The following is a 22,006-nucleotide window of genomic DNA, read 5'->3' as shown; positions in this document are numbered from 1 at the left end:
GAAAGACATAAAACTACAGATTCAAGAATCTTAACAAATCCCCAAAAAAGGTAACAAAAAGAAATCAATAATAAACACATCTAACCAAACCACTGAAAATTAAAGACAAAGAAAACAAATCCTGAAAACAAAAAGAGGAAAAACAACACATTAACTATAGGGGAATAATTACTCAAAGAACTACAGATGTCTTTTTTTTTTTTTTTAAAGAACTATAGATTTCATATCAGAAGCCAGAGAAGCAAAAAAGAGGTGGCACAGTGGTTTTAATTTTTTTTTTAGAACAAGAGTTGTTTATGTTTTTAATTAAAAAAAAGCTTTTTTTAAGTAAACCCTACCCCCAAAATGTGGAGTACAAACAAATGACTCCAAGATGAAGAGTCATATGCTCTACTGACTGAGCCAGCCAGGTGCCCCTTAAATTTTTTACTTTGAGGATAGCTGACAAACAATGTTACATGAATTTCATGTGTACGACATAGTGATTCAACTTCTCTATATAAGTAGCACAGTATTCTTATTTTTTAAGATTTTATTTATTTATTTACTTGAGAGAGAGCGCGAGTGAGCATTAGCGGGGTTGGGGTAGAGGGAGAGGAAGAGGGGGAAGCAGACTCCCCTCTGAGCTGGGAGCCCGACGTGGGGCTCAATCCCAGGGCCCTGAGATGATGACCTGAGCCGAAGGCAGGCACTTAACCAACTGAGCCACCCAGGCACCCCAGTAGCACAGTATTTTTAAACTGGTGGGGTAAAAAAAACATATCAACTCAGAATTCTATACCCACCTCCAAGAAAGACATTCTCAGAGGAAGGAAAACAAAGAGAATTAATTGCCAGCAGATCAGTTCTAAAAAAGGGGGCTAAAGGAAGTTCTTCAGATATAAGGGAAATGATATTAGAAGGAAACTTGGAACTTCAGGAGTGAAAGAGGAATACTAATAGCAACCATCTGGGTGAATATAATAAGCAATTGTTATCCTCTTGAATTCTTTAAAGATTTTGTTTATTTATTTGACAGAGAAAGAGAGAGAGAGTTCACAAGCAGGGGGAGAGGCAGAGGAAGAGGGAGAAGCAGACTTCCCACTGAGCAGGGAGCCCGATGTGGGGCTCGATCCCAGGACCCTGGGATCATGACCTGAGCCCAAGGCAGCTGCTTAACCGGCTGAGCCACCCAGGCGCCCCTCTTTTGAATTCTTTAAATGTGTTGGGCTGTTGAAAGCAAAAGACTGTCTAATGGAGTTTTTAATGTACGTAAATACATAAGAGAACCATAACATAAAAGGTAAGAGTAAAGATGCCTGTGTGATAGAAAGATTTCTACACTCCAACTGAGGTGATAAAACATGGATTCAAAGTAAGTTATGAAAAGTTAAGTATGTAGATTATAACCCATAGGTTGAAAGTAAAATGGAGGAGGGAGAGGATACCATGCAAATATTCAATGAAAGAAGGCTGGAATGCCATTATTACTATCAGACAAAGCAAACTAAGAACACCATTAAATAACAGAGTCAATTTATCAAGCAGAGAAAGTCAATTATCATATGGTTTCACTTATTTGTGGAACATAAGGAATAGCATGGAGGACATTAGGAGAAGGAAGGGAAAAATGGGGGGGGGAATTGGAGGGAGAGATGAACCATGAGAGACTATGGACTCTGAGAAACAAACAGGGTTTTAGAGGGGAGGGGGGAGGGGGGATTGGTTAGCCCAGTGATGGGTATTAAGGAGGGCACATACTGCATGGAGCACTGGGTGTTATACGAAAACAATGGATCGTGGATCACCCCATCAAAAACCAATGATGTATTGTATGGTGACTAACATAATTAAAAAAAAAAAAAAGAGAGTCAATTTAATAAAACAATATATAAATCCTTAACACATAAGCACCTAACAACAGTGCTTCATAAAGCAAAATCAGAACTGAAAAGAAACAAATACCTAATTATTGTTGGTGAATCTAACACTCTTGTCCCAGTAACAGGCAACAAACTAGCAGTACAGAATCAGCGCAAATAGCAACTACACTATGAATCATCTGTATCTAACTGACATTTATATACTAATCCATCCAACAGATGATGGAAGTTTTTTCAAGTACACATGAAAGTCACCAAGATACACCAGACATGCATCATGAAATAAACCTTAACACATAAAAAAGAAACAAAACACAAAGTATGTTCTCTGACCATAAAGAAATTAAAGTGGAACTCAGTAAGAGAGAGACAACAAAAAATCTCCAGGGCACCTGGCTAGCTCAGTCAGTAGGGCAGGGATCTTTGGGAGACTTCTCCAAGAACGAGAGAGCTGGCAGGTGCCATTTCCCTTCCGCCCAACGCCCCCGCTAGCCTAGAGACACAGACACCTGCAGGAACCAGTGCAGGGTAAACACTCCACACCTGGCTTGCTAACGGCACACCCCAACCCATGGCCTTCTGCAGACCCACCCCCTCTAACCCAGCCCGGCTCGGAAGGAATTTTCCCAGGTGGCTGCAGGTCTCTTCCTAAAGCAGACCAGCACAGACCTTCCTGACACCCCACCCCAAATTCTCTTAGGAACCACCCATCTAACACACCCTTGGCAAAAGTCCATCCAAAGTGGTGCTATAAAGGTGGCGATGTGCAAGCAGCCCAAAATGTGCCAGTGCCACTGCAAAGGAACTCCAGCCCCAGAGAAGGGGAGGGAAACCATACATACCAGTTTGACTGTGGGCCCAGAGAGATGGGGACAGACATCTGGTCTGACTACAGGCCCTGCCCACCAACAAAGGTATCTCAGGGGACAACACAGGGAAAGCACCCTACAGTTCAGTGCTACTGCAGCTCTGACAAACACCCGGTCCGGCACAACTCAAACCCAAGGCGACCCAGCCTGGCCCATTAACAACACAAAGACCAAACTCTATCCACAACAGGCAAAGACTGCCACCGAAGATGACTGGACTGAGAGCAAACAGGGCTCAGTCATAATAGTAGGGCATACACAACCACCACAGGGGACATCCCTGAAGTGCCAGGTTCTGGTGAACAGGGGACACTGCCCTGCAGGGCACTATAGGACCTCTTCTTCATAAGGCTACTACCTTCAAGAGCAGGAGACATCGCTGACATTCCTAACACAGAGAAACAGACACACAGAGTCAGATAAATGAGGAGATAGAGGAATATGTCCCAAATGAAACAACAGGACAAAACTCACAGCAAGAAGGCTAAATGAAACAGAAATAAGTAATATGCCTGATAGAGAACTTAAACTAATGTCATAAAGATACTCCCTGGACTTGAGAAAAAGAGTGGAGGACCTCAGACCTCAACAAAGACAAAACATAAAAAGCATCAGTCAGAGATGAAGAACTCAGTAAATGAAATTAAAAATACACTAGATGGGGGGCAGAGCGGAGTCCCTGGCTGGCTCAGTTGGTTAAGCATCCAATTCTTGATTTCAGCTCAGGTCATGATATCAGGGTCATGAGATCAAGCCCTGCGTCAGGTTCCATGCCGGAACCTGCTTATATTATCTCTCTCCCTCTCCCTCTGCTCCACCCACCACCCCCCCAACGCTCATGTATGTGCTCTCTCAAAAAAAAAAAAAAAGACACTAGATGCAATAAATACAAGGCTAGAAGAAGCAGAAGAATGATCAGCAACCTGGAGAAGGAGTAATGGAAAGCAATCAAGCTAAACAGGAGAGAGAAAAATTAATTAAAAATGAAAATAGACTGAGGGAACTCTGGAACATCATCAAGGATTAATAACATTCACATTTCAGGGATCCCAGAAGGAGAAGAGAGAAACAGGAGCAAAAAACTCGAAAAATGTATTTGAAGCTGAAAAATTCCTGAATCTGAGGAGGGAAACAGACATCCAGATCCAGGAGGCACAGAGAGCCCCCAACAAAATCAACTCAAGGAGGTCCACACCAGGACACATAGTAACTAAAGTGACAAAAAGTAGTGATAGAGATAGAATTTCATACATTATATGTTAAAAAAAAGAAGACAGTAGGAAGGGAAAAATGAAGGGGGGGAAACAGGAGGGGGAGACAAACCATGAGAGACCATGGACTCTGAGAAACAAACGGAGGGTTCTAGAGGGGAGGGGGCTTGGGGGATGGATTAGCCTGGTGATGGGTATTAAAAAATAAAAAATTTTAAAAAATGTTAAAAAGATATTCATTATAAAATATTTAGAAAAGACTAATAAACCCAAAGAGGTAAGTTGCCCCTATATAGGGGGAAAAAAAAAAAGAATTTCAAAAGCAGCGAGAAAAGAAGTTTTCCAAAAAAATATATAAAGATCTTATACAACACCAAATATCCCCACATAATCAAATTAAAAATGGGCAGAAGACATGAACAGACATTTCTCCAAAGAAGACCTATAAATGGTCAACAGACAAATGAAAAGATGCTCAACATCACTCATCAGGGAAATGCAAATGAAAACCACAATGAGATATCACCTCACACCTGTCAGAATGGCTAGAATCAAGAAATCAAGGGCTGCTTGGCTAAGTCAGTGGGGCATCTCACAGTTGTGGGTTTGAGCCCCACAATGAGAGTAGAGATTACTTAAAATCTCAAGGAAAAAAAGACAAGAAACAACAAGTGTTAGGAAGGATGTAGAGAAAAAGGAACCCTCACGCACCACTGGTGGAAATGCAAACTGATTTCGGGCACTGTGGAAAACACTATGGAGGTGATTCCTCAAAAAATTAAATAAAATTACCATATGATCCAGTAATTCCACAAATGGGTATTTACCCAAAGAATACAAAAACACTAATTCAAAGGATTCACTGCTATGTTTACTGTAGCATTATTTACAATAGCCAAATTATGGAAGCAGACAAAGTGTCCATGGATAGGTGAATGGGTAAAGATGATGTGGTACATGTATACACACACACGAAAATTACCCATTAAAAAAATGAAATCTTGCCATTCACAACAATATGGATGGATCTAGCAGGTAAAAAGCTAAGTTAAAGAAGTCACAGAGAAAGACAAATACCGTATGATTTCACTCGTATATGGAATTTAAGAAACAAATGAAGAAAAAAAGAAAAAGAAAACTGACTCTTTTAAATATAGAGAATGAACTGGCCGTTACCAGAGGGGAGGTGGGTGAAGCAATGGGTGAAACAGGTGAAGGGGATTAAGTGTACACTTATGATGAACATTGAGTAATGTATAGAATTGTTCAATCACTATATTATACACCTGAAACTACTATAACACTGTATGTTAACTGTATTAGAATTTAACAAGATAAAAATAAATATAAAGCTAAGTTATATTTTCAAATATTTTTTGACATATCCTTTCTCAGTAAAACAGAGCTTCTAAACCTTCTTAAATAGATGCTTAAAAAAAAAGTCCGTAAGTGCTTTTTCCTACCATCAGGCATTAACTACACTGAAACACATTATGTTCTTTTTCAAACTGTGCTGTTTAAATTTTGCCAGAAATTTTGAAATATACAAAAACAAAATATACTCACAGTATTTCACCATGTTTTGGTCTTAAATTAAAATTTTAATATCGGTAAAAGTTCAGTTTTGTTAACAAAATCGAGAAAGTCTTGAGATACCCTTTTCCAATTTAGAAATGAAAATTTTCACAAATTACTTTCCACAGATTTAAAGTTGGAATTTTTTTAAGTTAAATAGCAAGTATGCAAACACACATGTCAATAAAATAATTCATACATGAAGAAACTGATATAAATTCCTTCTTCCTGCCCAAATGTAATTTTTACATTGCTGCTAAAGAAAGTCCTAGTCCTTCCTAACTGGAATGATTGGTTTACCTTTAACTCCAGGGGGCTTAAACTATCAGTCTTTTAAGAAGCTTTGACAGGTTTTGAGGATTTAACCTGCTGAGCTCACAGCACCCAAGGGAGGGTCTTGGTTGCAAGTTTTATTTCTGATGTAGCTGACCACTAATATGGACTCCATAGATAATGGATTTCAAGAACAACCACCCGAGGTTAACACTTTTGAGTAGTACCCACAATATTGCTTTAATTAATACATGAAGGTCACAGTTTGGTAGAAAGTTTTATTAAATTTGGCAGTGCTTACAACAAAAGAAAGAAACTGTGTATTCATCTGTACGGTAACTCTATAAATTTGCCTATAGATATAATCCAGTTTGCTCATGGATTTCTGCTGTATTTCAATTTATTTTCTAAAAGGAATTCAATTTATTAGTTCCATTACCCCAAAATATGTACATTTCTAGCATTCCTAACTGGTAGTTTCATGACAGAGGGCTCTAACCATGGTGGGTACAGAATGGGTCTACCTGGCACAAAGAGACCACCCACCAAAGCAAAGGAAATGTCTACCGCTACCACGCCCACCCCCTGATTTTGGAGCATTTTGATGGTGGAAAGATTAATGCTTTGATTTGTCTGCAGCTTCATATGTTAAATATTAATATCTTTTGGAAATACTGGAATTACTTTTCATCTTGAAAAATAAAGATATAAAAATTTTGCTTTTGAACCCAAACTTTTTATGCAGTAGAAATAAGCCAGAGTATTTAAACAAATATATGAAAGAGCAAAGCAAACAATTTTTAAATGAATCTAAAATTAAGGGTTCACTCTAAAGTGTTAAAAAAAGAGAGAGAGATACTATAATACATGAATCACACAATCAGCAGGGTTGGTTCATTTTTCTATTTTTATATGTATTAGGTAATTTGAGGTTATTTTATTGAAAAACAAAGAATGGTGGCTGAATTTATACATACTGAATTCAGCAATAATTGTATTTCTTAAATACACAACCTGACAGGCACTATGGTAGATAATAATGAATCAGCATGGGAGCCATTTAATATACTTCTTGATTAACTCATTGCCTGTCCAGTTCGCACACAGACATGCTTACATGTCATAATCGTCATAATTCCCATCATCCCCACTGCTAACACTCAAGCTCCTTGATTAGTGCACAACTCCCAGACGAGCCATTGCTAATGCTAAATAATTCTCTTCAGCCTCCTGTTACTATTCTGCAGGATCTCCAATTAAATATAATGTCCCTGATGAGCCATATTAATGTGAACAAATCCCTACCAGGAATCCTAACCTATTCCATTTTACCCAAAAATATAGAGAAAGTAATTTATCCAAGCCAAAGATAATCAAAACATTCTAAATTGATATAGTATAATGTTTCTGCAAAATATATTTTTCCAAGGACCATAAAAGCAAAAATAGAAAATGTCTGAACGTCTCATATACTTTCTTCTCCTGATTAGTTCTTCACTGTAAAGTCTAGTGTTTTAAATTTGCAGAGGTAGATACATTGTATTCTTAATCCAAAAAGGTTACTGAAAGCACTAAGTTTCACAAGAAAAGTGAACAATAACAAGTTTTAAAGCAAGTATGCCATTTAAAAACCCTTTAATTACCTAATTACCAAAACCCCAAGGTCCAAAATCACATTAATGAAACCAATTCCTCTCTTCCCATTAAACGTAGTATTGCAGTAACTATCAGAGGCTTTGTTGTACAACTTTATGTTTCTGATAAGAAAACTTCACATTGAACAATGGCAATCCGTATTTATACCAAGAATGAATTAGGAATCCTATAGCTTTTCTATTGCAATCTAAATGACTGGCAATATTTCTGAATGAATTATGACCAACTGGGAAACATGGACCCTCATGGCCATCATCTTAAAATATTCTGTACTGGTAAAAGCAATTTAAGAAAATGTCATTTAAATACACCATCTCAACTACACACACATATATAATAAATGGTCACCTGAATTCAGTTATCAACACCAAGGTTTTACAAACCTGCCCCTAGTCGTTTATTCCTATTTGAGGATCAACGATTAAGTTCTTAACAGATTGTGAAATGTATTTTTAACTCAAGAACTTCAACTCTTTTCCAAATACTTAAAGGTTGAAAAATATTCTGAAAAGTATACCATATAAATGATAAAAAGTTAATGCATGAGGTTTTTACCTTTAAAAGGCTTTCATCTCTATACATCTAAGATAAAACTAAAGATATTCTAACAAATATATTAATAATATATAAAGACAAACATTAAAATATGCAAAGATAGGGACGCCTGGGTGCCTCAGTCGTTAGGCGGCTGCCTTCGGCTCAGGTCATGATCCCAGGGTCCTGGGATCGAGTCCCACATCGGGCTCCCTGCTCCACGGGAAGCCTGCTTCTCCCTCTCCCACTCCCCCTGCTTGTGTTCCTGCTCTCACTCTCTCTCTCTCTCTCTAATAAATAAATAAAATCTTAAAAAAAAAAAAATGCAAAGATAAAAAAATAAAGATATTCTAACAACCCCATAAAATTTCTATAAGGTTTTCCCAAAGGTCTTTTATACCTTAGCCTACATTAATGTATTCCTTCTTCATTTACCTGATCATTACCCTCCAGTTTGTTCAGCTGGAACCAACATACACTAATTACATAGACATCACGAAGTCCTATTTGTCCTCAGTACCTCCCCAGACAGCAGGGAAATATTATCAAGGGTAGGCATGCTAAGTGATGATTCCCCTCACCTTACTGTCAATCATCCCAGAGTGCTCATAGGAAACCCCCGCTCAATCTCATTACTGAATCCTAAGGGTAAGACTATAATACCCACCAGGAATCATACTTCAAACAGCAGGCTGCCTGACCAAGATGTGAGTCACGATGACTACTTCCCTGATTTTAAGTTTTGGTTTTAAAGCAGTCAATATCAGGTATTTCTCATTTAAATCCAAAATTATTATACACAAAGCAACAAAACATTGATACATTCAGTTTAAGAGTCTAGATAGAAAATATAGTCAAAGGTTAAAATACAGAATCATTTAATCCATTTTAAGAAAAATCAAAACCATACCTTCAGAGGTTTGATATAAATATAACAATGTTTTGCTATTTCACATGGGAAAGCATACTAGTCTTTTTACTTAAAAAAATAAAGTTGTAAAAGTAAATAGTAATCTAACATGCATTTTGAGTACAACCTTTAAGATTTTTTTATTTATTTGACAGAGAGAGAGAGAGAGACAGTGAAAGAGAGAGCACAAGCAGGAGCCGTGGCAGGCAGGTAGGCAGGTAGGTAGGCAGGCAGGCAGGCAGGCAGGCAGAGGGAGAGGGAGAAGCAGGCTCCCCGCAGAGCAAGGATCCCAATGTGGGGCTCGATCCCAGGACCCTGGGATCATGACCGGAGCTGAAGGCAGCTGCTTAACCGACTGAGCCACCCAGGTGCCCCTGAGTACAACCTTTAAGTTCACCAATTCTTTGTTCCCATTATCCACCAAACTAATGAAGGAGGATCCACCTTCCCATTTAGAAAGTCCTACTCACTAAACCCAAACATTTCTTGTCTTTTCCATTTCTTAACTTCTCTGGGACTACCTAAAATCACAGATTAGTAGTATAAAAGCCTAGAATCCACCTCTCCTGCCTTCTAATATAATAATAAGGCCCTCTTCAACACATCAAGAAGTTCTCCTGTATCAGCCCTCTGTCTAAAATCTAATGAGTTTACTCCATAGACCTGTCTCTCCTTGTTTCAAAGTTTTATGGAGTGGCCCTAATTATTTCTTCATGATAAGGTATTAAAATGTACTTTAGTATCTGTTAGAATAGGCCCCTCTTCAATTCTCCGCAGAATTGGCTAGGTCATTCTGCAAGTTTACATGTTAGGATATAACAGAAAAATGTACATTAACTTCCAAATAATATTTATACTATTCAATTTCCCTATACAAAAATAAGTCTTACAAATTTCGTATCAAAGTGTTTTACATTTTCCACTATTTCTATGAAGCTACATTTAAGTTGTGTTTTCTACCTTGTTAATATACATATAGGAAAGCTATAGATTTATTTAACTACCAGTTTTATTTTTTTACTATTTCTAAAGGGTTACTCAGTTAACTGTGTAACTAGAAACTCAATACAATCTTACTATTTCTGCCTTTCCCTCCCACCATTTTACAACTCTTGCCTAACTGCATTACCTAGCACTTCTCAAATGCTGTTAAATAATAGTAGTGATAGTAAATCTATCAGTCTTCATCCTGAATTTCATAAGAATGCTTCCTATGAGGTATAACCTTTTTTTTTTTTTTTAAGATTTTATTTATTTATTTGAGAGAGAGAATGAGAGACAGAGAGCATGAGAGGGAGGAGGGTCAGAGGGAGAAGCAGACTCCCCGCCGAGCAGGGAGCCTGATGCGGGACTCGATCCCAGGACTCCAGGATCATGACCTGAGCCAAAGGCAGTCGCTCAACCAACTGAGCCACCCAGGTGCCCTAACCTTTTTATTAAGGGAAGGCGGCATGCCATCTAATCCTGTTTTACTAAGAATTTTACAAGAAGACAGTGAATTTCTTGTAATGACATTTCGGCTTCTATCAAGACGATCATCTAGTTTTCCTCTACTAACTTATTAGTACATTCAATTAAATTAATAGTCTCTAATATTGAACCATACCAAAATGTCATGAATACATTCTGCATGGCTGCAGCATACTATTTAAATAAATTATGTTATCCTATTTCCTATTAGTATTCTTCTATCAATATATGACAGTCATTGTAATTTTATTTTTCGCTTACTATCTTTGCCCAGATTTTGACTGCTGAGTTATTATGGTGGCTTCGTAAAAAATAAGTATTTTCTAAAAGGAAATCTATTTTTCTTTCTCTCGGTCTACAGCAATTTAAGTAAGTAGTGTCAAAATTTCTTGCTTACTGAAAACTGCAAAGAATTCTTGTGAGAATCTCTACCTGAACACCCTACTCCATTCCTTCTATAACAACCTAGAGTCCCTTTGTCAGTGATCTCTTACCTTATTCAGGCTCTTTCATGCACAGTTACAGGCCTATAATTGTCACCAATTTTGCACTCTGAGCAAAGCAAAATAAATACTTAACATTTTTTAAAAGCATGTTAAACCCCACTTTCAATAATGGATAGAACACCAGAAGATCAACAAGGAAACACAAGACTTGAGTATTCCAGTGAACCAACCAGTCCTAAAAGGCATCTAGAGAACACTCCAACAAAACAGAATAGTCATTCTATTTTTTTTTTTTAAGATTTTATTTATTTATTTGACAGAGAGAGACAGAGGGAACACAGGCAGGCTGAGTGGGTGAGGGAGAAGCAGGCTTCCCGCCAAGCGGGGAGCCCAATACAGGGCTCAATCCCAGGACCCTGGGACCGCGACCTGAGCCGAAGGCAGACACTTATGACTGAGCCACCCAGGCGCCCCCAGAGGTCACATGAAACATTCTCCAGGATAAAACATGTGCTATACCATAAAACAAACACCAAGAAATTTTAAAAGATACAAATAGAGGGACGCTGGCTCAGTCGGTTAAGCATCTGCCTTCAGTGTCCTCAGTGTCCTGGGATTGAGCCCACATCAGGCTCCCTGCTGAGCAGGGAGTTTACTTCTCCCTCTCTCTCTGCCCCCAACCCTGCTTGTGCGCAGGCACTCTGTCAAACAAATAAATAAAATCTTAAAGAAAGAAAGAAAGAAAAAGAAGGAAATAGGAAGCACGCTGTCTAGCCAAAATAGAAGGAAACTAGGAAATGAGGAATGAAAAACTTGGGAAGCTCACAAAAAATGTGGATTAAACACACTCCTAAATAACTAGTGGGTCAAAAAAGAAATCACAAGGGAAATAAGAAAATACTTTCAAAATAAAAATGAAGAACAAAATACCAAAACATATCGGGTGCAGCTAAACAACAGAAAAATGCATACAGCTCAACACCTACATTAAGAAAGACCTCAAAGGGGGCGCCTGGGTGGCTCAGTTGGTTAGGCGGCTGCCTTCGGCTCAGGTCATGATCCTGGAGTCCCTGGATCGAGTCCCGCATCGGGCTCCCTGCTCGGCGGGGAGTCTGCTTCTCCCTCTGACCCTCCCCCCTCTCATGTGCTCTCTCTCTCTCTCATTCTGTCTCAGATAAATAAATAAAATCTTTAAAAAAAAAAAAAAAAAAAGAAAGACCTCAAAGGGAGGCTAGGTGGCTCAATCAGTTAAGTATCTGCTTTGGCTCAGGTCATGATCTCGAGGTCCTGGGATCGAGCCCCACATCAGGCTCCCTGCTCAGCGGGGAGCTTGCTTCTCCCTCTCCCGCTCCCCCTGCTGTGCTCTCAAGTCTCTCTGTGTGTCAAATAAAATCTTAAAAAATAAATATAAATAAATACATATATACATACCTCAAGTCAACAACCTAATCTTCTACCTTAACAAACTTTTAAGGGGAACCTATGTGGCAGAATCAGTTCAGCCTCCAACTTTTGATTTCAGCTAGAGTCGTGATCTCAGAGCGTGGGATAGAGCCCCGCATCGGAATCCATACCCAGCACAGAGTCGGCTTGGATTGCTCTCTGCCTCTCTCTCTCTCTCTCTAAGTGAATGAGTAAATCTTAAAAAAAAAAAAAAAAAAAGAAACTCTTAAAAAGAGCAAAATAATCCAGAGCAAGCAGAATAAAGGGAATAAAGACTAAACATAAATGAGGTAGAGAATTAAAAAAAGATCGGTGAGATAAAATGTTGGCTCTTTGAAAATATCAATAAAATTGAAAACCTTTAGTTCAAGTGACCAAGGAAAAAACACTCAGATGCCAAAAATCAGGAATAAAATAAATTATTACCAAAGTTACAGAAATAAAAAGGAAATACTATAATCCTATCAATAAACTAGATAACTTAGATGAAATGGACAAATCCCTAAAAAGACACCAACTATAGACAATCTGAATAAACCTTTAACAAGAGACTGAATAATCAAAAAACTACCCACAGAGGGATCCTGCCTGGCTTAGTAAGTAGGGCATTCGACTCTCGATCTCAGAGTTGTGAGGTCAAACCCCATGTCGAGTGTAGAGATTACTTAAAAATAAAATCTTTAAGAAAATAAAAAATAAAATCTTCAAAAGTAAAACAAAAAACACAACTTCCCATGGAGAAAAGCCCAAACCCAGATGGCTTCACTGGTGAATTCTACCAAACATTTAAGGAATAATTAATGCTAATTATTCACAGACTCTTCCAAAACAACAGGAGATGAGGGAATACTTCCCAACTTATGAGGCCAATTTCACTCCAATACCAAAAACAAAGCCATCACAAGAAAACTACAGATCAATAGCTCTTATAACCATGGATGAAAACTTCTCAACAAAACACTAATAAAATGCATCCAGCAACATATACAAAAAAACTACATACCATGACCAAGTGTGATATATCCCAGGAATGCAAGGCTGGTTTAATATCCAAAAATTAATGTAATACACCATATCACTAGGACTACAGACAAAATCACATTATCTCAGTAGACACAGAAAAAGCATTTGAAATAATCCAATGCCCAATCATGAAAAAACACTCAATAATCTAGAAATACCAAGGCACTTCCTCAACCTGATAATGGGAATTTATGAAAATCCCAGAGCCTAAATCAAACTTAATTGTGAAATACTGAATGCTTTCCCCCAAAGATGAGGAACAAAACAAGATGCTTACTCTCACTACTTCAGTATCATTCTAAAGGTTAAAGCCAGGAAAATTAAGCAAGAATATGAAATAAAAAGCACCCAGATTGAAATGAAAGAAGTAAAACTATTTCTATTTGCACATGGTCTTCTGGGGATAATCCTAAGGATCCGTTTAAACACACACACACACACACACACACACGCAGAGGAACTAATAAACAAGTTCAGCAAGGTTACAGAACACACGATCACTATACAAAAGTTGATTGTATTTCTATTAACTTGTAATTAATAAAAATTGAAATTAAAAAAATTACCATCCTAATATCAAAAATACTAAATACTAATAAATATAACAAAGTTAAGTGCAAAACTTATACTCTGAAAACTACAAAACATTGCTGAAATTAAAGAAACCAAAGTGGAACACCATCAAATGGAATATCCACATCCGTGGATAGGAGGACTTAATGTTGAGATAGTAACACTTCCCAAATTGATCTGGAGCTACAACACAATCCAAAATTCCAGCAGGATACAGTCTTCCACTAGGACTATCTTCCCTTTATAAACCATTCTCTAAAAATCTTTCCAAAGAATAATAAGGGCCTGGAGAACACATAAAAGATAATTCATGACTTGGTAAGAGGCTTAATTCCCATTTTGCCTTTCCTGCCCTGACCATTTCCCAAAGCAGTGCATTATACTGCTTGTGGACTCTGGCCTCATTCCCCGGATGCAGCTGCAGTAATCTCATCAGTATATGTGAACTGCCTTCCTAAGTCCAATTTTGATACTGCTCTCTATCAGTCTTCACTTCTCAAAAAAAGCAGGACAACTTCCTCAACAGAGGATAGGATATCATACTATTTTTAAGACTATCCAAGAATAAGCCAACTAGATAACCTGAAAACCCTCCCTACAAGCACCTAAATCTCTAGATTAAATTTAACAAACATCCTTTAAATGAACAACCTGGCTTACAAGAAACTACAAGCAATCCCCAGGGATCAAAAACAAAGAGGAAGTTGAAAGCCAGACAGTATCCATCAGAGCCGATAGCACAGCTAATCATGGAGAGTGAAGTGGGGAATCTCAAGAATCTAAAGAACCGGGGTTGGTGAGCACATGGAGATTCAAACAGAATGGTGTGCCTAGAGAGGGTATGCAAGCTTCCTGCCCTCTCCCCATACCTTGCCTTATTTAGGTCTTCCATCTGGCTGTTTCTGAGCTATATCCTTTTATAAAAAACTGGTAATCTAGTAAGGAAAAAAAAGAATCTAAAGAACTGAGTCTTAACTCTGAGAGAAAGGAGTTAAAGGTTAGAAGGAAAACTCCCTACGTAAGGCCAGGTTGCTCAAAAAATTACATCCTAAGTGAAAAGGGGAGAAAAATATCAATCTACTAAGTACATGGAAGACAAATATTTAAACTTTGTGGTTCAAAGTAAAAAATCTATTCAGCAAACCTCATGCCAATAAATTAATATAAAAAGTAGTCCCTGATGAGGGATGCCCTGAAGAGCCTGGTAGAAACAAATACAGCACCCAACCAACAGGGCCATAACTGCAACCCAAACCATGCTGGGATTCAACAGCAGAGATTTCAAATAGGAGGTCATAAGCCAAAAACCACACACCTCGTGAGAAGACTGTCCACTGCAAAGAAAAGTCAGAAATAGACACTAGGAACTTAGGATAATACAGCAGTATGATAGAAGCTTCAAAATAAAGTTAAAAACGAGTAGGACATGAAAGGAGGCCTCAAATACCTAAGAAAAAAAGATAATACCAAAAAACAGATTCAAAATGGAGTAGATCTGACATGTTTCTCAACAGACAGCATAAGACAAATGTAACCAAATTATTGTGTCAGATAATTTTTATCAGTGGATGCAAAAATATTAGATGAGAGGTTGTTGGGGGGACAAATATTCACATGGTGTCAAAGATTCACCCCCAAAAAATTTCAAAAGAGGAAAAAAAATTTCAAAAGAAAAAAAGGAGGAGAAACCTGATAATAGCTACCTCAACCAAGTCATCAAACTTAGTGTAACCAGAACCACCCAACATTATGAACCTCTTGATAGGATACAATAGTAAGATAACTTATGAAGTATTCTTCTCAAAAAATATTTAAACAATCTATTCATGAGAAAACAATCCAAAAAATCCAGAATATCTCTAAGCCAATTAGCATGAAGTCCTCAAAATATCAGTATCATGAAAATCAAAGAAAGGAGGAAAGATAGGACTATTTTAGATTAAGAGACTAAAGAGGCATAATACACAAATACAATTCATGAACCTTGATTGAACCGTAAGTCAAAGAAAAATATTAAAGACATTTATTTGGATGGCTTAGTCATTGGAGCACCTTCATCTTAGGGTCATGAGTTCAATCCCCAAGTTGGGTGTAGAGCATACATTAAAAGAAAAAAAAAAAGTTAAAAAAAAATAAAGACATTTGGGGTGCCTGGGTGGCTCAGTTGGTTAAGCATCTGCCTTCAGCTCAGGTCATGATCTCAGGGCCCTGGGGTCAAGCCCCACATCGGGGTCCCTGACCAGTGGGGAACCTGCTTCTCCCTCTCCCTCTGCCACTCCCCCTGCTTGTTCTCTCTCCCTCCCATAAATTTAAAAAATATATTTTTTTAAAAAATAAAGACATTTGGAGACAAGTGGGGAAATCTGAATACAGTTTGCATATGCTACTATAGAATAACTGGTAATTTTCCTAGCTTTGATAAGGTATATGTAAGAGAATATCCTTTTCCTGGAAATAAATACTGATGTATTTAGGGGTGAAATGCCACAGTGTAACTTAATTTCAAATTCTTTAGCAAAAAAAAAAAAGAAACATAATATATACTTATATATGTGGATACAGATATAAGCAAACGTATCAAAATGTTAACAACTGGTGAATCCAGGAAAAGGGTATACAAGTATTCACTGTACTACTCTTCCAATTATATGGTTTGAACAAACACTTAAGAATATAAATGGCCATTAATATGAAAAGGTACTCAACATCAATATTCATCAGAGAATTTAAATTAAAACTACAATGAGAACACATAATGACCAGTAGAATAGCAAAAATCAAAAGGACTAGGACACCTGGGTGGCTCAGTCATTAAGCATCTGCCTTTGGCTCAGGTCATGATCCCAGGGTCCTGGGAGCAAGCCCCACATCGGGCTCCTGCTCCACGGGAAGTCTGCTTTTCCCTCTCCCACTCCCCCTGCTTGTCCTCCTTCTCTCACTGTGTCTCTGTCAAATAAATAAATAAAATCTTTAAAAAAAAAAAAAAAAGGACTGATAAAACCAAGTGTGGGCAAGGACACAGAGCAACATGAACACTCAGACATTATTGGTGGGAACAGAATATGACACAACCATGTAGGACACCTGTTTGGCAGCTTCTTATAAACATGCATCTAGGGGCACCTGGGTGGCTCAGTCAGTTAAGCGTCTGCCTTCAGCTAAGGTCATGATCCCAGGGTCCTGGGATCGAGCCCTACATCGGGCTCCCTGCTCCACGGGAAGCCTGCTTCTCCCTCTCCCACTCCCCATGCTTGTGTTCCCTCTCTCGCTGTCTGTCAAATAAATAAATAAAATCTTAAAAAAAAAAAAATGCATCTATTTGTGCCAGGAGTTGACAAAATACCACCCACCCACAAGCTAAATCCAATCTAAGGACAGTTTTGGTTGGGGGGGGGGGGTTGTTTTGTTTTTTATAGCCCACAAGCTAAGAATGGTTTTTACATTTCTAAAGGGTCAAAAGAAGAAAAAGAACATGCAAAGGAGACCATACAAAGTCTAAAATATATTTACTCTCCAGACAAACAGATTGACTGTCCCAACAGGAAAAGGCTGCTTTACCTCTCATTTACCCTATGACCCAGCAATTCCACTCCTAGGTGTTTATCCAGGAGAAATGAAAGTATACGTTTACACAAAGACTTGTACTAGTTTGTTTATAGAAGTCTTGTTCACAATAGCTAAAAAATGGTGGATGTGTCTAATAAGCTTATCCTAAAATTCACACAGAAGAGCAAAAAAAGACAATACTGAAGACAATTTCGAAGAACAGAACAGGAGAAAGGGGACCAATGGAAAAACTGCATAATCATCTTTAAAAGCCAATTTTTTCCATTACGCATTGTCTGCAAGGTAGTTGGCTTTCTTTGTGTGACTTATCACGTAATATTTGTAGTAACTGTTAGCCTTTTTCCTCTGCTTAAATGTTAAAAAAAGTTGTGGGGGCATCTGGGTGGCTCAGTCGTTAAGCATCTGCCTTTGGCTCAGGTCATGATCCCAGGGTCCTTGGATGGAGCCCTGCATCAGGCTTCCTGCTCAGCGGGAAGCCTGCTTCTCCCTCTCCCACTCCCCCTGCTTTTGTGTTCCGAGCTCTCTCACTGTCTCTGTCAAAAAATAAAATCTTAAAAATAAATTATGTATTATAATATCTGGTAGACTTATTTCCTTTCCACTTTCAGCAAAAAGTGACTAAAAGTCTTTAAAATATGAAACTACCATCTCTGCTTTAGAAGGATATGAAAGACCATCTTAAAACTTAGACCATCTCTTTTGAAACTAGTTTTTTCAAAGCCTGGAAAGGGACAGTCTACCTCTAGATCAGAATGTTACGGGTGAGAGTGTCTGTGTTCTGTGAACAAAGGTCTCGGTACTTGAATTCACCACAAGAAGATTTACATGAGGACCTGCATTCTAATAAAGACAGCCTGAAAGTAGCAAGCGCAAAGCACTTTATTAAAGCAGAAAGTACAATCTCAAGGTGGGAGAGCAGGCAAGCTCCCAGAGGTCTACTTGGCCTCTGGGTTATTTTGGGATTGGATATTACTGGGTCTCTCTGGGCTGGGAGGAGCTGTGATGGACAGTAGGGTGGTCTCTAATGCAGGGGGCTTCCAATCATTTAGGAAACTCCTCCCACAGGTTGGAAGGAGGAGTTTTTGACCCTACAAGGTTAGTACCTGTCAAGGCAGCCTTTGTCCAAGGAGGGGAGGGGGGCTCTACCCACAATGCAAATGCATTATAACGAGTCTAGTGGTTACTCTGGGGCAGAAGTGGAAGAGAAGAGCACAAGTTCTGCACCTGTGGCTCTTTGGTCTGTCAACCCCAAGGTCTTGGAAGCCACAAGGTCAGGATGTTGTGCTCCTGGACTTCTAATGTGTAGCTTATTTATCCCCATCCTTGCCTCTAGCTCATGTCTCTATCATTCCCCTTGAAGGACTTGGGACTCTGTCTCAGGGCACTCCTTCCACTGGTCCTAGCTTCTACCTAACAAGAATACAAAGCTAGAAATTTAAGAATGAGAAAGGTAGTCATGCTACTGGGGGCTAGAATACCAACACTGAAATATAAACATGAAAAAAATCACAATATAAATAATTTTGGACAATCCATGCCAACAGTCATCTTCATGAGAACACAGAATAGAGAACTACCTGTATTTTGATATGAGAAAAGTAAGTGAAAGGTTACTATCAGACTTGATGTAAAAACAGTGACTGTCCACAATTCAAACCTTTTTCTCTCTCAATTTATCCATGAATGAAAACACCTCACGAGCTAACATAATCAAAATGAACACAAGACAAAAAGAGGGTTGGTTTTGTTGTTGTTTTTTTTTAAGATTTTTTTAAGTAATCTTTCCACAAAACATAGGACTCAACCTCACAATCCCAAGATCAAGAGTCGCACACTCCAACTGAGCCAGCCAGGCATCCCAAGAAGAAGGAATTTTAAATCTATTACTAGCCTGATGGTGACACAAACTTTTTTCTAAAGGAGTTTGCTGTTGATAATTGCCTTAGTTTAATGATCAAGAAAGAGACTAAAGTAACAGTTTTCTCATTATTTCATGAATATCTTGTAAGGAATATAAACTACTATTGAAGTTATCAGTTAAAACAAATTATTAGTAAAGAGGCCAGAAACCAATATTAAACAAAAAAACTATATACACAAAATAAGTTTAATTGCTTGATTTAATTGCTTTTAAGTAAACAGCTATTTTAAATGCATCTGTCAAATAAACAAGATAAATACCTAACCTTTATTTTCAGGAACTTAGAGAAGCTTCCAATGGTTCCCTTCTTTTTTAAAAAAAGGAAGACAGTCACAATAAAGCTAAATGAACATAGTTCTAGATAAAACAAGAAATCACAAATACTGAAAATCCTCTGTATTGTATTACTATACAATAAAAGCTGACATTACCAATAGGTACGGTTACCAAAATTAGTGTGCAAGAATGAAAAACACTAACTTAAAGTACAACTACTTATATTTCATCCCCCAAAGTTCCAATAATTTACATTCTTTTCTCATGGCATTTTTTTCTACTCCTTCATAGTTTATTACTGCTAAAAATGCCTGCTGTGGTTAAAAATCCCCAATAAAATTATGTATCATTCACTGCTTTATACTACTCCTTGTGTTCATGTCCAATTAGTATTAGCCTATCGTTCTTTTATCAAACTTCAGCTGAACACGAAGCACTTAGGAAGGTTAAACAATTAACTGGAATTCAGCTGTGGGAAAATGTGCTCTCATAAGGCAGCACGGTATAAACATCTCATCAATCTGTGAATGGAACTTCCTCAAGCTTTGCTCACATCTACTTCATGGTCAGCAACTAGTCCAGCAATTTTTAAACTCTAGGTTTTTAAAACCTTGGGAAAAAAGTTTAGACACATATTAAAGACATTATGATGCTTCCATTTTGCTTAATACAGGAGTGAATAATTAGATTTTTTTTGTAATTGTGTATATCCTTTTCAGGCCGGGGGTGGGGGGGGGACTTACTTTTTTTAACTACAAATAAGGTCCTGTTTCAAGTAAAGCAAAAATATACTTACGGAACTAGCATCAACATCACTATGGATGGCAACCGTCTTAATGCCCATCTTCTTGCAAGTTTTAATAACCTATTTTAAAATACATAAACATTATTAACAAGGATTTGGATTTAAAGGGATTTAATAATAAAATTCACAAAGTAAAATGGAAAATAAGATTAAAATTCTACTCACCCTACATGCAATTTCTCCTCTATTAGCAATAAGAATTTTATCAAAAGTCTAAAGAGAGAAAAAACACACATAAGAAACTGTTACTGTCACTTTGGAAAATAAGCTTTCCCACAACACTGGACGTGATCCTAAAAAACATTACTTCCTAGAGTAGTATTAAATATTATACATTTGTTCATCTACAACCAGGTTGCTACTAAACTCATCTGGTAGGATCTGGCCCTATAATTACTCTGTTAAAGCATCAACTGATTAGGTTCGGTAAATCATAAGTGGACTATATAAATTCTCTTGCCAAAAGATAATCTTCAAATGATATTTCTGAATGCTAAAAAATTTTAGATAGAATTGCTTGACCACTTACTCAATAATTCATATTCTAAATTCAGAGAAATTCTAAATGTCATGAGTTGTTTATCAAAGGAAAGTTTGATATAATTTTTACACCATCTTTGTTGGGCATTAAATGGTATTTTCAATAACTCAGAATAGAAACTAATTATGCTTATATCCAAAGATTCCCAGACCAAGCAGGTTATGCTAGTTGAATACACTGTTAAGTTTGAATAACCATATTTTGAAGCAGCTGAATCCTCATAATAGAGTAGTTCCATTCTGTGGGGAGCTAGAGACCTCAATTCTAAGCCCAGCTTTGCCACTAACGATAACCTATCTGACTTGAAGCAAATCAATCTCTGTAGGTCTTTACTCCCACATATAAACTGATAACATTCTAAGGGGAAACTATTTAATAAGGTTCTCTTACTATTCTAAAATTGTACAAGCTAATCCTTTTAAAGAAACACACAATTACAGGGGTGCCTGGGTGGCTCAGTCCTTAAGCGTCTACCTTCGGCTCAGGTCATGATCCCAGGGTCCTGGGATCGAGCCCCGCATCAGGCTCCCTGCTCGGCGGGAAGCCTGCTTCTCCCTCTCCCACTCCCCCTCCTTGTGTTCCCTCTCTCACTGTCTCTGTCAAATAAATAAAATCGTTAAAAAAAAAAAAAAGAAACACACAATTACAAGTAATTTGGATACATTTTAGTACACAATTATTTCTGGGTTAGTAAATTGTTATAAGTTAAATAGAACTATAGAAAAAGTTTTAGTTACATTTCCAAAAGAAAGTTAAAGCTATATATGATCTAATATAACTGAAAGCAATATTTTAACCCAACAGGGAGTCACAATCTCAGCACTGGAAAAGGCTTTCAAAGTCTTGGCTGAACCTTCATGTCACACATGGCTTATTCCACCGAACTGAGAGAAGCCTCTGCCTTAAAAATTGGTAAATTCCTAATCTGATAGAATCCTGAATCATTCAGAGCCTTGAGCAGATGGACCCTTAAAATATCCTAATCTCACCTCAAGCATGAGACTGCAAAATCATCTGCCATTCTATACCCAAATGGTCATGGTAAATCCCT

The 22,006-nt window shown here is 37.8% G+C and overlaps 1 protein-coding gene and 1 long non-coding RNA gene across 4 annotated transcripts in view; both read right to left on the bottom strand.

Moving 5' to 3' along the window:
• The window catches only part of PCCA (propionyl-CoA carboxylase subunit alpha), a 369,494-nt gene that overhangs the window by 329,828 nt on the left and 17,660 nt on the right, over window positions 1-22,006 (bottom strand). For all 3 annotated transcript variants that reach the window (XM_081815165.1, XM_081815167.1, XM_081815166.1), the window contains 2 exons: window positions 20,580-20,627; window positions 20,406-20,474 (listed from right to left, as the gene is read on the bottom strand). In XM_081815165.1, coding sequence (XP_081671291.1) covers window positions 20,406-20,474; window positions 20,580-20,627 — 117 coding nt within the window. The remainder of the gene's footprint in view (window positions 1-20,405; window positions 20,475-20,579; window positions 20,628-22,006) is intronic.
• Window positions 8,248-16,725, bottom strand: LOC145720703 (uncharacterized). Its single transcript, XR_014143897.1, has 3 exons — window positions 12,026-16,725; window positions 10,320-11,804; window positions 8,248-10,115 (listed from the first exon to the last, which is right to left on the bottom strand). It is a non-coding gene; the product is annotated as an uncharacterized LOC145720703 (long non-coding RNA).

Source organism: Leptonychotes weddellii, chromosome 3 (genome assembly GCF_054177405.1).
Source record: "Leptonychotes weddellii isolate Sample4059 chromosome 3, ASM5417740v2, whole genome shotgun sequence".
Taxonomy (NCBI): domain Eukaryota; kingdom Metazoa; phylum Chordata; class Mammalia; order Carnivora; family Phocidae; genus Leptonychotes; species Leptonychotes weddellii.
This window is presented reverse-complemented; position numbering and strand designations above follow the sequence as displayed.